A 15,998-nucleotide genomic window follows, 5' to 3' on the forward strand; every position below is an offset into this window, starting at 1 on the left:
CACAATTCTGTTACATATAGTTTTTGAGCCCATTATTAAATTTGAGCATGCTCCTTCTGGGCAATAAGATTTCACACTTATAGGCAAAATGTCAGTATAATTTCGTCATCTCATTTACATTCCCCATTCATGTTCAAAGCACAAATGGAGGAATGGAGGATATGAAATTTCTGCTTTATTATGCTAAAGCTGTAGGTCAGCTATAAGAAAAAAATAGAATGAGAATGTTGAGGATTCAGCTTCCTGTTTTGCTGTATAATAAGTTGGGGGAGGGGTTGTATTGTAACAATCGAATGTAAATCTTTTACCTTTTTGAATATTTCAACCCGCTTTCTATTGCTCTGTATGATTATCCGTTTCTGTTTCTCTTCTTGTTTCTTCTTCACTTCAGGAAGATTGTTATAAATTCTGCAACAATTAAACATAGTGTAATTATCTTTAATTATTCTAGAATGCAGCTCTCAATTGGCTTTTGATACGATGCATTTCAAAATATGCTCTAATTGTTTTTTAATATATCTAATATGCCACATGTTAAGACAGCATGGCAGGTAAAAACTGTTCAGAACAATAAGGCAAATAAGTAAATCTACATGTTTTAAAAATATTACCTTCTATCATTTCAGTTACTTACGTTGTTCTACTAAAACCATAATGCCCTCTACTATGGTTTATGTTATGGTATCTATTCTAAATATGTCAACATTTTCAGAATGTAATACTGACTGTGGATTGTGCCTTTTTAATGACTTTTGGGGAGAACCAAATATATATAATATATAATAATGATATATAAAGGATCCAGCACTTCTCATCTTATTTTTTGTAAAAGATAATTCTCATGGATGTCTTATCTGAGAAGAATCTCTTGTACCCATCTCTCCTTTCTGCCCACCTTGAAATACAAAATGTAGATCTGCCAGAAACACACACCTGCCCATGAAAGTATTTAGATATTGGCTATTATCAAATTGTATTTTTGCTCTAGGTATGCTAGCTGCTGTTTGCATTTTGATAGAAGGTACCTAAAGGAATCATCTCAGCCAGTGGCTAAGATGATCTCCCAGGCAGTCTAAGAACACAGCCAAGAACATTCTGATCCCCATCAGCTGCCCAACAAAAGGCAAAATAACATAGATGTGATACACATTCAAATGAAACTAAGAAAATACAAACTGTATCCCAAGAAATTAATATCGTTTATTGCACTGTCCCATGATTACGTTCAATATGCCATACAATAAAATGATGGATTTAATTTGCATCAAGCTATAAAGTAAACCAGACCAAACCTGAGGATTCATGATTGCTTATGAGGAAAGGAGAAGATGAAGGGAAAATAATCAAGTTCATGATGGAAAAACCTCTATGCCGTTTAGGATGCTCCTACCTTTTTGATCGCATATGCATCTCCTTTTCTGAAATGTACCGTTCCTTTGGTTTGAACAGGTTATCTAATAATTAGAAACAAAAGTTACATTGTACTACCGGTAGTAATATTAGCAAACTTCCATGAGACAAGTAGCTGTTTTGCTTTTGCTTTTAGCATACATTAAGACTGCAAGAGCTACAATGGCCATTTTTCTGATCCAGCATCACACAAATTCTAGCTGCTTCTTTGAAGAAGGAAGTGGGGGGTATAGACAAAACTCCCTCCTACTTATTACTCTTGCTTTGCTTCCCATTTCTCCTAATTCAAGTTTAGTTTTTCTAGGTAGACTGCTGAATTCAACCACTATTTTATACCAATATACTTTTTATAATAGCATTATGCCTGGCAAAATTAGGATGATTAGGAATAGCAAGGTGTTTTATTTTTATTTATCTATTTATATCCTGCCTTTATTATTTTTAGAAATAATTTAGGGCTGTGATGGCAAACGTATGGCATACGTGCCACAGGTGACACCCAGAGTCCTCTCTGCTGGCACTCCAGCTGCCGCCCCAGCCCAGCTCCACCGCACATGCACGCATGCCTCCCACTGGCCAGCTGGTCTTAGGATCTCTGCCGTGCATGCATGGGGGGTGGGGTGCATGCAGGGGATGCACGCTCATGCACGGGGGGTGGAGCACATGTGCAGGGGTGCAGGTTGGTGCAGGAGGCTTTCCAGGCCCAAAATAGGGTGTGTCTCTGCCCCCACCCCCGGTGCCTCATTTTGGGCCTGGAAAGCCTGCTGCACCAATCTGGAAGCCAAAACGGGTAAGGGGGGACCTGGGGCGCATGCGCGATTGACACATGTGCATACACGGGGGTGGGGTGCATGCATAGGGGGGCACTTGCATTGCATTTTGGGGGTTCGGACACACATGTGAGCATTTGCTCACAAGTGCGCATTCTTTGGGCACTCGGCACTAAAAAGGTTAACCATTACTGACCATTACTGAAGTCAGTGAACATATCTAACACACTTTCCTCCTCCTATTCTCCCCACAACCTGTGAAGTGAGTTGGATGAATAAAGAGTGACTGGCCCAAGGTCACCCAGCTGTCCTTCATGGCTAAACTGAGACTTGAACTCATAGTCTCTTGCATTCTAGCTTAGTGTCTTAACCACTAGACCATATTGGCTCTCTATACATCTCCATATATCTCAATTATATAACAATATCTTACAGGTGTTGTCTGAGAATTCTTAAAATCTTTGAATGGTAGGCACATTTGGTATTCTGACCACATTATGGTTCTCTTGCAAAATGGCTACCATGCTGGGCATGAGAAGTTGTAAAGCACTGATTTTCCAGAAGGCCAACTAGTAAGGATTCTGTTCCACACAGTTTCAACTCCCCCTTACCAGGTGTTTCCTATTGCCAAGCCTCTTAACTGCAGCATACAATCAAGGAAGCAAAACTCATACAGATTTTCTTTAATGAGTTCTAATTCCAGGAGTTAGGTTTTAGAATATTGATTCTGGAGAACTGAATTAGTTTAATCCTGTCCTTCTTGAGTAACATGTTCTGAATCACCTTTCTCTGAATGTTGCATGACAAAGTAAATATCCATTTATTTGATAATCTGATCGCAGAACCCATCTGCTGATCATTTGTGTTTAGAGATAGACCTCCCTCTTTCTCAGCTCCAGTGCAATCTCCATATAAATTACACTCAGTTTACTTCCAAACAAAGCACTGAGATGCATCTACCTGGACGTTCAAACACTGTACATATGCATAGACAATCATAGACATATCTAATTCACTCAACTATCCACTCTACCTTGACAAATATTTTTAATTCTGCAAGAGCAACTGCGGTCCCTCCCACCTTCTTCATTTTTCAACTTGCACAGTATATTTGTGTGTATATCTGTAAGAGATCTGCCTAATAATCAAGGTAGCATCCTGTGTTCACCTACTTAAGTCCCATTGAAGAAATTTAGGACAGTACCACTTGCTACAATTGCTACATTGCACACATGCTTCAGATTTCTCATAAACAATCACATTTGTAAAGGCAGGTAGGCAGGAGGAAGTGGTAAGCTCCCCATTTTAAGGTATCCTCACTGTATCCAGAGATATTGGATAACTGTTGCACAGTCTCCAATCTTCTCCTTTTTAGTGAAGATTGTTGAGAAGATGGTGAAGAACCTCCTACCTTAAAGAATGGAATTCTGTGTAATTTTGTGATCAGGATTCATCCCTTGTTCTATTGTGGAGACCCCCTTTAGTTATACCAGTGGATGATCTTAGAATCTGGATGGTCTTTTTTAGGCAGCTTTTAATCCCATTGATCATGGTATCCTTCTTAGCAAACCTTGGGAAATGGGAGGGGGGCACTATTTTACAGTGACTCCATAGCTAGTTTGGTTGGTGCTCTTTTATAGGATGCCAAAGGGTTGATTTTGGCAGGAAAAGCAGCTGGTGATTCCCTTGCTTCGGGGAAAATACGATGAGCCAAGACACAGAGATCCTGCTTCTCTATAGTAGTGTTATCCCTCTGGAAATGCCTTCCACTGAAAATGGGATTATGCTTAATTTTAACAACCTTCCAAAAGAAGTGAAAGATGAAACTCTTCCAATTGGCACCCCAGTCTTTTCTGGATGGTTTTTCCTGGATTTTCTTTTTTAATGTCCTGGCCTGTCTGATGCATTTGGATTGTACTGAATTGCGAATTCTTAAATGCTTGTATTTTTGTGAAACCCCTGAAAATCCTATGGGAATGGGATGGGTTTCTTATACTATTCTTTTGCTTTCTATCACTAATGAATCTAAAAAGTTTGAGGATTTACAGAAATGATTCCAAGGCTGTGGATCTTTCCTGTTTGAGGTATCCAATTCTAGCACAACTTCCCCTTACATACAAGCCTAAATTCCCTTCCATTGAATGTAGAGGAAAGAAATCTATACCACATGCAAGAGTTGTATAGCTTACATCAGTGGTGGGTTTCTACCGGTTCGCCCCAGTTTGGGCGAACTGGTAGTGGTGGCAGCAGGAGGCTCCGCCCAACGGCCAGGACATCATCACAGATGCTCTGCGCATACACAGAAGGTTCTGCGCATGTGCAGAAGCACCATGCACAAGCAAAGCGAGCACACACACGCACACGCTCCCAGTTCTGAACCAGTAGCGAAGCTAAGTGGAACCCACTACTGCTTTACACGCTAATATTAAAATACATTTATCTCATGTGTGACTCCTTTCCCTGTCTCTGAAATTCTGAGCTGACTCTCCGGGCTCTGGAGGAAATGCTCTGATGGATCTTTTGATCTCTAGATCACACAGGTACCATAGGACGGCAGCCTTAAAATCTAATGAAATCAATTTATTTCCAAGCTTTTTTTACTTATTCTGCCACTTGCAGTCTAATCCTAAATACACTTTTGGCTCCAAAAAACTGTGATGACAGATGTCTCCAAAGAAGCAGAGACTCAATTGCTGATGCTCTTTCGAAATAAGAGCCAGAGAGATAACTATTGAGACTTACTTCCTACTACATGTAAGTAGAATTGACCTGTAAATCTGTCAGACTGTTTTTGTTGCCTTCTTTTGATGCACCATACTGGCTTAAAATATTGTATGTTATAAGCAGTATATATCACAATTCAGCTTAGTATGATATATGTACATGATAACCATTTTCCAGTGCTCTGAAACAAGATCTTCCCCATTCACATTCTCTTCTTCTGTTCTAAAGGTGCTATGTGTATTTTATATATATTTATGTAAGTTTCTTCAAGCAATTCATGAACCCAAGTACTCTATGTATCCTTTAGTATTTACTTAAGAGAACAAAAACTGTTTTTAGTTTCAAAGTGATATCATTTACTGAGTCAATGCGCAATTGTTCCCTACATATTGATGTTGTAGGAGTGGGAAGAAGAGGTCAGTCCAGTGACTCTGACATGTGGAGCGTTACAGAGGAACCCCTCTGTCCCTTGCTTCTTAATAGCTAATGTGACTGGGTGAAGTGATCTGACAGTTTGAGGTACGTTAATCATCAATACTGCACTTAGTTTTATATTGCCATCCCTGGCCTTTGGGAAGATGCTACTGATGACAAATCCAGCTGCTTGCAAGCTATAAGGATCTAAATGAAAGAGAACAGATTAAAGCTGAAGCCTAATACTAACAGAATTACTGTTTAGATACTGGGATTATCTGTCAATGGCAGTGTTATCTGCCACCCTTGAACAAGCAGATTCATGGCCCACGGCTCCTCTTGGACTCAGCTTCTTTTAAAAGGCAGGTAGAAGCCATAACTAAGCTTTGTCTGGTTTTGGTTGCTGCACCAATTCTGACCCAAACAGGTGCAAAGGACCCAACTACAGTGATACGTTACCTCATCACCGCCTTACTGTATTATTGCAACGTGCTTCATGTGGAAACTTCCTTTGAAGAATATTCAGAAACTACAACTGGCCCAGGATGCTGCTGCTTCCATACGTTGCATATTTTGACTCCTGGGAAACAACAGTGGCAAAAATGTGGCCCCTGCATTCTCTTACTCATAAATTAAAGATGCTGGGATTAATTTATAATGGTCTTCACAGCTTTGCTCCTGAGAATTTACAGGACCACCTTTTCCCAGCTCTATGGGCCCAATCTGTCAGATCTTGCAGGGAACAGCTGCTAGTGATTTCTGGGAAGTGAGAAGAGCCAAGAAGTTCTGGATTTTAAGTGGAAGCTTTTGAAACCCAGGCAAGGGATTCAAAATTGATGTCTAAACGAGGAAATGATAGCAAGTTGAGGAATAGAATTGAATGAGCGCCCGTGGATGAATCTGAACTGCAGCACAAGGAAAACATTCCCTTAGAAAAAAAAATGTCACAAAAACATTGCCCTTCAGCAATGAAGATGTGTTATGATGCATTCAGATGTCTGAATAACAGCATGAATAGGACAGTTTTCGGGGCGGAGGAAAGCTTTTTGCAATACAAATACTGAGCTTTATACTGAAGAATATTGGTATCATCAGGATAATTATATTTTGGGTAAATGGAGCATTCTCAATACAATAGCAAAATATAAACACTCTAATAAGAAAAGAGAATTCATAAGCCATAAAGCAAAGCATGAAACAGTACTGCAGATGAAATAAATGTCCAAAGTCTTTGTTCAAAGCCCCTAATTCCAGATCCTGATGTTAGCATTTACAACCTTCCTAAAGCATTAAAAAATTAGGAAGAGACAGAAAATTGGCTCCTTTTGCTAAAAAGAATGTATTCGTAAGCTCTAAACAATTATTACTCCGCTGAAGGGTGTCTCTGAATGTCTTCCAAACCAGCACAGAAGTAATTACTTGAAAACACTAAGGGAGACTGTCAATTTTCTTATTTCTAAGTACTTGTGAAAATATGGATTTCAGAAGCCCTCTGTAACATAAATCTATAAAATGCCAACAGAAACAAACAAGTATTAGATGCAGAGATGGACATCAGCTTTACAATTCTCTAAGCTGTGATTTTTTGGGGAAAATAACTTCGGAAGGGAAAGGGAACTTACATTAACATATAAAATAACAAAGACATATACTTTTGCACATTACACAAACACTCATAGTTATATATTTTTACATTAAATCCCCAGGACTGTTCATTATGTAGATTTAAAGTATTATAAATAGCTGGTATCCTTGTCATTAAAATAAATACATCATCGTTTTTGAGATTTAAATCGTTATTTCAACATCATTTTTATTCAGTTCATCACAGTGAGATCTCTAATGTATCCAGTATTGTCCACAGCAAGTAGTTTGTCTTACATTAATTAGTTTTCTTGAAATGAAACATTAAAATTATACAACACAAAGGTTAATAAAAATGAGTTTTATACTGTTTGGCATAAAGGTGGTTTGATGATAGCATCAGCTATATAACATTCCTTTCTTTAAAAAAATTGGCATCACTTGCATATAATATAACTACAGCTAATAAGCATCTCGGGGTGGAATATGTAAATAGGAACTCCACCAATAATTGAGGAGGGGTCTAATGCTCTTCTATTCAGTCAAAATCCTATTTCACCCGTGAAACAGATAGGGAATAATCTTCACTGTTCATTGTTTTGGTGTCACGGCAACTCTGGAATTGCAGCTGAGACAGCATTACTATGAAAAATGCTCATCTGAATCCAGTTTTATTCATGCTTAGAAAAAGCAGTCATCACCTTTACTGCAGTATCAAGAGCACTTCAGTATATCCAGCACAGGTTGACTTGCCAAGAAGTCTCTGAAGGCTGACTATGTGCATCGATTTAGCATAATTATAAGGAGACAGTGAATGAGGATTAAAACCAGGAAACATGCAATAAGGTAATTGAGTTAGTCAAAGTGCTGGAAATCTAAGCCCGTCTAGCATTTCTAGCTCCTTTTGGTTTCCAGAGAGCAATTAACATGGTTGACCAGGCCTTTGCATGGAGTCAGACTAGCAGCTGTGTAGGAGAAGGATTCAGTGGAGGAGGCTGCATGCTATATAGTTTGACCTGCACTCTCAGTTGACCTGCAACTTCAGACTTGATCAAGTATGCTGTCTCTTCACCACTGCTGAAGAATAAAAGGGGACATTTCCCCCTTCACCTCAGGCAGCACAATGTCTTAAGCTGTCGATCCTGACAATTGAAGAACTCAACCAACCCGGAAGCAAAGAAGGGGATGTGTGAAAACTGCTTTGTCAAGGGGAACAGGTTGCAGTCAAATTGAGACTCACCATTTATCAATTTAACCGTTTCCAAGTTGCCACTGAACTGTCATTTTTAATGTGACAGAAGAGAAAATTATTAAATACATGAGGTGTGATCAAAGTAATTGTTTCATTAATGTAACCATAATTAGATTTAAACCACATTAAATTTAATTTTTGCCCTGTCCCCTATGGTTTATAGAATACAGATAGTCCTCGATTTACGACTACAAATGGAGCCAGAATTTCCATCATTAACATTACATCATGTGACTATAAAGTGTAACATCATGTGATAGTATTGCTTAGCAACAGGAATCCTGGCATTCCCCATTTCTGTTGTAATTCCAGATGCATGGATTGTTAAACTGGAAGTGGAGGGAGTCCCAGGTAAAAGTGTAGGGGGCGGGAGATGTTGCAGTGTAAATTGGGGAATGCTGCAGTGTGGCACAAGCTCAAGACGACCAGGAAAAAATGGTGTGAGAACAGGCAAATTGTTTGGAAATTGGCAGATATCTCATTTTCATGATGCTTCAGAAAACCTCAAAAGCTTTCCAAAGGTCTTCAGAAGCATCCTGAATGTGAGCACACTATTTGCAGAATATCTATGGAGATTCTCAGTCATCCAGGTCATGGTTGTCCCAAACATGTTTTTTCTAAAAGGCAATTAGACTTTCTGGGTTTTTTTTGAAGACATTTCGCTTCTCATCCAAGAAGCTTCTTCAGCTCTGACTGGATGTCCATTCTCCACCATCCAGTCAGAGCTGAAGAAACTTCTTGGATGAGAAAAGCCCCAGGCCTCTACTTCAGTCCCAACCCAGTCACCAAGGAATGAAGCTGGGCTGAGCAACCAAAAGCACATAAATGGGGAGGAAGATATGTAGGTGGAGGCAGTTGAAATGCCCCTGAGGTCATAAGCATGGGCAACTGCCAAGCACCTAAATTTTGATTACATGGCCATCAGGGCACTGCAATGGCTGTAACTTCAGGGACCAGTCCAGTGGTGGGTTGCCCCTGGTTTGGACCGGTTCTATAGAACCGGTAGTAAAACCAGTGGGAGGTTGCACCCACTGACCCTGATGTCATCAGAAGCGATCAGATAAAGACTATGGCCTATTCTGTCTTTCCAGATATAATGGTCTTCCAATTTAACTCTTGTTTTTAATGTTAAACATTAAAACAATTTTATTAATAACATTACAGGGAAGGACATTCCAAAGGAACATAACAAAAATTAAATTCCTAATTGTAAGAGCTTTTTGACCTTGAACCAATTATGTAAGGAGCTCTTGGGCTCTTCCTTTGTTGGATATTTTCAAGCACAGGCTGCAACTCAGATATATAGATTCCTATACTAAGTAAGGGGACTAGACTCAGTTTGTCTAAAATGGCCTCTTCAAACTATTATTCTATTCATTTTATCAGATATAAATTGATGTACATAGTGACAAAGGTTCAATGCTGAAACTCTATAGGTTTGTTTTCATTTTGTTAAACAAATGTTCAGTATATGGAGCGAGCCAATTTCTATCACATCATTATATCCTCTAAGATTTTCTGTTTTTCATGTTTAAATAAACATATAACTCCCCATAGATCAAGAAACTTGCAGACAAGTCATTTTTTTGGCCCTCTTATAGTTTTTCTAAGTTGTGATCAAAATTGATACAAGGAAAGGAATAGCTAGAGAATTCACATTATCTCTATTTCCTACATGGTTGATCTCACCCACGATTGAGTCTCACAATGTTTGAGTGCCTTCACCTTCACGATCTGCATTTTTACAACTAAAACTTTGCTACTAAGGTTTAAAATTTCTGCAGCAGTATATTTGTTTCCAAGATAACTCTGAGAGAAGAGGTGCTTTCAAGGTTTTTTTTCCCCCCTGCTCAGCAGGCATAGTAGAAGTCAAATCATGAAACCATTGGTTCTCATATCCCAGCTGAGCAGCCAAACTGAATATAAAAAGGAACAACCTAAAGGAGGCTTTGGGAAGAAAAAAATGACAAGGACAAATATATGTATGTTTTTAAAATAACTCAAAATCTCAGTTGTATTTAGGTCATGATTTGGCCTTTAAAAGTCAGGTTAGACAATGGAAAAATGAAAAAGACAAACATGAAATACGAAGTTAAATTCATTAAGTTGCATCTGAAAGAGTTCAGTTCGTATGAACATGAGTCTCTTTACCTAGATGAGAAAATTTGATGCATAATATTAAGCTATAGTTTAATGTTATTTGCACAAGCAGAATTGTTTCCGAGTGAACTTCAAGCTTCTATGTTGTTTTCTTTGTCTCTCCAGAAATCAGTTTTACTTTGCCTACTTTTGACTTCTTCTTGCACCATATCACAAGGAATCATATAATAAAACGAACTGTAACTGCTAAAAAAAAAGCCACTTACAAAGCATGAGTTTTGAAGATTAGAAAACCATTATAAAATCTGATAGTTTCTATACTCTCTAGAATATTTTAAATCCACACAAATAAGATGACAACCATTGAAGTATGAACAAAAGTTAAAGTAAAGGTATTTATCATTCAGGAGAGACGGTAGGCTATTGTTCTTTGATTAATAAAGATATTAAGTGACAGAAATATTATCTTCAGTAATAGTGCAGGAGAATTAGCTGTTCTTTTAAAAAAAAACTTTCAAAATGTGGATTCTGCTGGCTTTGCAGTTAAACTAAGAACAATTCATTTTGTGACAACAATCTCGCAATTGACTTGTATCATCCTGGGATCTTCAAGCCCTGCTGGCAAAACCATGCCTTCAGGTCCTTTCCAAAGGGTATCAAGGTGAGGGTCAATCTTATCTCTGTGGGGATGATGTTCCACAAGGAAGGAGCCACCAGAAAAGACCCTTCTTCTTGGTCCCACTAGATGAATCTCCTTAAGAAAGGGGACCCATAACATATCCTGCCTTCTCATTCAGGGGGTCAGATAGATGCAACTGAGAAAGGATGGCCCTTCAAATAACCTGGTCCCAAGCCATATAAGGCTTTGAAAGATAAAATCTATCCATATAGTTGCTAAATGTTGAACACAACTTGATGGTACATAATTAATCAATTGATCAACCAACCAATAGAGACTCAATTCTAAAATATATTTATACTTTATCTAGAGAACCTTTAGGGACAAAGGCAAGGACAATACTGAAAATTCCTATGGCATTTTTTCCCCCATAAGATCCAAGCCATTATTCCTCGCATCATTTTCTTTACGCTCTGCTTACAATGGTAGCAGGATAAACAATAACATTTTTCCCAATTAAGCTCTCAATATTTTGAGGATTAGTCGACTGCTGGAATAAAGGGGACAAAGAAGTGACTTTCCCAGTACTGTATCTGTCTTTGCTTAATCAAAGAGTTAGCAATAGAGTCTTTGAAACAGAAGGTGAATCATCTCTAGAATTCTGTCAATTTGTAACTATAGCAGGGGCACCTTGAAACTCTTTCCTATAGGGATTTCTCCTGCCACATTCCATCAGCGGAGAAATAAAGATTCAGTGACTACTCCTCTCTTTTCTGCTGAATTACAAATGAACAAGGATTTACTGAAGTTACAAAGTCAAGTACAGCAAAATAGATTTTCTTTCCTTTTAATGTAAGAAGCTATGAGTTTATGCATTAAAAAATTTCCAAATTGTGTCATTTACTCTTCTTTCCTCAAAAGTAAAAAATTTTTTTCTCCAAATGACAGATTATTTATCCTTTCTGGAGAATGAGAAAAATTATAGCAAGCAGGCTTCAAATATCTTAAGGACGGTCACAGAAGAAGACATAGACATATTCTCTGTTCTCCAAAAGGCGCAATCAGAGCCAAAATTGCTTAAAACTATCAGGAAGCAAGTAAATACTACAGGTCAATAGAATGTCTAGATCAGGGCTGTCAAACTCCCGGCCCATGGGCCGGATGTGTCATGCGCTGGCCACCACCACGCCTAGTTTAGCAAAGGGGGGGAGTCCCAATACGTCATGTGATGCCGCTATAATAACATGAGTCTGACACCCCTGGTCTAGATTATATACACTACCAGCCAGTGGAACAAGCTGCCACATGATGTAGTGAGTTCTTCATTAAAAATCTTCAAACAGAGGTTGGTCAGCTGGCAAAGGAATGTTAATCATGCACTGAAAAGAAGTTTGAACTAGATGACCTCTATAGTCCCTTTCAATGCTATGGTTCTATGAAAATAGTCTGCACTTGTATTTAAACCTGCAGGCAGTACTGTATCCAAGCCATCAAGAACCACAATGGAGCAGTTGAATTGGATTGGATTGGGGAGACCTCAGAATGAAACTGCATGAACATTTTGATTCACTCATGATTCTTCAGTCCAGCATGCCCCACATGGTTGTTGAAGCAGGAATCCTGGGTGCTGGAACCCTTGCATTTCAGTCAAGGCAGAATTGCAATAAACAAACTAAAGTTTAAATATGAATATAAAAAAGGTCTTAGACTTTCTCATTGGTCATACAATTAATCAATTGAGCCTTGGTAGTACAGTGGTCTAAGGCACCCTGTTATTAAGCTGGTTATTAAGACCAGCTGCCTGCAATTACTGCAGTTCGAATCTCGCCAAGGCTCAAGGTTGACTCAGCCTTCCATCCTTTCTAAGGTAGGTAAATTGAGGACCCAGTTTGTTGGGGCAATAAGCTGACTTTGTATAAATATACAAAAGAATGAAGGCTATTGCTTAGCGCATTGTAAGCCGCCCTGGGTCTCCGGAGAAGGGCTGCATATAAATCAAATTAGAAAAAAAATATATGTATAAATATTATGTTTATAAAAGAAATTTTATAAATGAAAACATATTTTACATTTTATTAAAATGTTTTATTAAAATATTTGATTAAAAATAAATATTTTATTAAGGGAATTGTATGTAGCAGTTAGAACAGCCCATAAACTTTGAATATAAATAAATAACTTTATTGCGTATTTAGTAGCTTTGAGTTGAGCTTGGATGATTGAAAAACTAAGCCGTGGTGGGATTCAGCCAGTTCGCACCACTTTGGGAGAACCGGTTGTTAACTTTCTGAGCAGTTTGCTGAACTGGTTGTTGGAAGAAATCATTAGGGCAGAGAACCGGTTGTTAAATTATTTGAATCCCACCACTGAAACTAAGCAATATCAAACTTTGTCAGTACTTACGATCTATGGGAAGTACAGCAAATATCAAAGGCCTAAACTACAGTGAAAAAGAGACCCAATGGGAAGCCAATGCCATATTGCTGCCAAGTAAACTACGAGGACATGTGCATGTAGTCATCAGAGTTATGTGTAAATAAATGGAGACTTTACCTCTTGATTCCTCATTCCTTATAAAAATGCCAGCTTGCTATCATTTCAAGACCATTGTTGGCAAGAGGCTTTTAAATGTAACAGAACAGCCCTTCCTAGCAACTGCTCACAATTTATTTCCAAATAATTAGACAAGCACACTCAAAAAGAGCTGAAAACGGGGGGGGGGGGAGAGGGCACGGAGGCTGTATGTGGAAGATGCTTCTAATGTATTTATATTCACACCCCTGCTCTATAATGACAATATTATTCCATAGAATTCTCATTTTCTATGAAATGTGATAGAGAAGTCTGTGGCTCCAAAACCTAAAATATTTCATGGATTGTGGCCTTGACTGAATTAGATTTTGGAGTATTCTGTTACTGGCTAGCTGGGTGTGATCATTGGTTGGTTTATGTTGTTCCCTGAACATTATGTTTTGCAATCAGAAGTGAAAATTAGATTTAAATTGCTTTATGAAGAACTGGTTGGTGAAAACTATGTATTGTGGAAGTACACAGAATTGAACTGACCTCATTACACTGAAAGCAGATCCAACTTCTATTTTCCTTAACCACCACCACCCCCCATTTCAGCAGTCTAGTTTAATGGGAAAAGTTAAAACATTGCCGCGACTGTTAGAATGATTGGGAATTCAAGAGATCCTGAATCATCTTCTGTTCATTTCTTCCTTTAGACATCCTGTCTCCATGCATTCAAACAAATTTGTGTTTTAACCTCCACATCACACTGTGCAAACCCAGAAATTGCCACAAAGGTTTCTTTTGTTAGGTTTAGATGTAGAGTTATACTCCTTAATGAGTTTTATTTCTTACTTTGTATAAACGTTAGTTTCAGAAATCAAGAGCACTGTAAACAGACTAAAAGGCACAAAGACAATCTAATGAAATATATAAATACAAAGATAATCTAATCAAACATATACCAATCTTTCATACTGCAATTTGAATCTAACCAAATATATAAGCCAGAAAATGTATTTTGCAAAAGATATTTCCTTTAATGCAAATACCCATAATAGAGAGAGAGGGAGGGAGGGAGGGAGGGAGAGAGGGAGGGAGGGAGAAAGAGAGAGAGAGAGAGAGAGAGAGAGAGAGAGAGAGAGAGAGAGAGAGAGAGAGAGAATGAGAATTCTTTGCAATTCTATGGACTAATATTGTCATTATAGAGCAGGGGTATCAAACTTGCAGCATCATGTTGTCATCACGTGACATATCATGACTTTTTCCTCTTCACTAAATCAAGGGTGGGCGTGGCCAGTGCGTGATGCATCTGGACTGAGGGCTGCGAGTTTGATACCTCTCTTATAGAGGAATAAATATCCTACTGAATTTTTCTTCTCCTACATTAGGATTCCATTTCATATTGGTTCAAAAATCACACATAGGACTCCCAATTTTTCTAAGAATGTAGCATGATTTGTTAAATTACTATTATTTGAGGTACAGAAAGTACTCTTTTAGCCTACAACCATAGTCCAAAGACAACATGAACCCAAAAATGTGTTCTGTTTGATCTTATGCTTAAACCTAAATTACATGGCCTTGCTTCCATGCAGCTGAATCCCACACTGCATTTATGAATGGACTGGGAGGGTCAGTCAACTGACATGATTGGTTTTTAAACTAATTAATCTGACAAGATTAATTTTACACAAATAAATCTGAGAGATTAATTCATATATTAATGTTGCCCTTTCCTGCCCGAACAGATTTCTTCTGACAGATATTATTAGTGAAGCAAGAAATAGTTTGCTGATGCTTTTTAAACTGTATGGAAGATGGTACCATGATTTAAATATTTCCTTTATGATATAGTCTAGCGCTATGCAGAATCATTTTTAATTTAAAAGTGTTTGCTTGTCAACATAAATTATTTAAAACATGTTGCTACTTCCCAGTATTTTCAGGAACTTAATTCTTAAGAGAAAAACATTTGGATATCTAGTTTAGACATTTCCACTACAACATTAGCTCCATCAAAAGCTTTTGTGAGCCAAAGTAAAAATTTATGTTTAAAATTCTTATCATAATCATGAATTTTACTTAGCAGAACTGATGTACCTGAGACATGTAGCAATTGAATGCAAACCTGCACATACAGTGAAGTTATAGAGGAAATCTTAATGAAAGTATTCACTTAGTTTAGTATTCGGCAGTCTTCATATTTTTTGGTTATGTTTTAGGTTTCTTACAAAACTGCTCATTTTCTTGTTTGAATTTTCATTATCTGTATATATATATATATTTATCTATATTGTGACATCATAATTCATGATAACTGAGGGAGATCACCCATGTTATTCATCCATGAAGTAGTATCCTACAATGTTGGGAAAGCCACAACAGATCCAGCAATCCAGAAAAATAGGGCCAAGCAAGACTTTCTCTTTTTAAAAAACAATTTAAGTATTTGCTCATTTAATATTTTAGCCAAAGACATTTCTATTTCTCTAAGAATATTAGTCCTGGCCACAGAATAAATGGCAGAGAATATCCAAAATACTCCTTAAATGTAAGGGGAATTTAAATATTACGGATTTCCTGGAGATGGGTTGTTTATCTCTAGGGC

General features: G+C 37.9%; 1 protein-coding gene across 3 annotated transcripts in view; it reads right to left on the reverse strand.

Annotated features, from left to right (window-relative positions):
* Positions 1 to 15,998, reverse strand: part of C6H10orf90 (chromosome 6 C10orf90 homolog) — a 95,056-nt gene that overhangs the window by 1,147 nt on the left and 77,911 nt on the right. For all 3 annotated transcript variants that reach the window (XM_034436443.3, XM_087871633.1, XM_034436444.3), the window contains 2 exons: positions 1,391 to 1,454; positions 309 to 408 (listed from right to left, as the gene is read on the reverse strand). In XM_034436443.3, coding sequence (XP_034292334.2) covers positions 309 to 408; positions 1,391 to 1,454 — 164 coding nt within the window. The remainder of the gene's footprint in view (positions 1 to 308; positions 409 to 1,390; positions 1,455 to 15,998) is intronic.

This window comes from Pantherophis guttatus, chromosome 6 (assembly GCF_059756535.1).
Source record: "Pantherophis guttatus breed Tessera chromosome 6, ASM5975653v1, whole genome shotgun sequence".
NCBI classification, from domain to species: Eukaryota; Metazoa; Chordata; class Lepidosauria; order Squamata; family Colubridae; genus Pantherophis; species Pantherophis guttatus.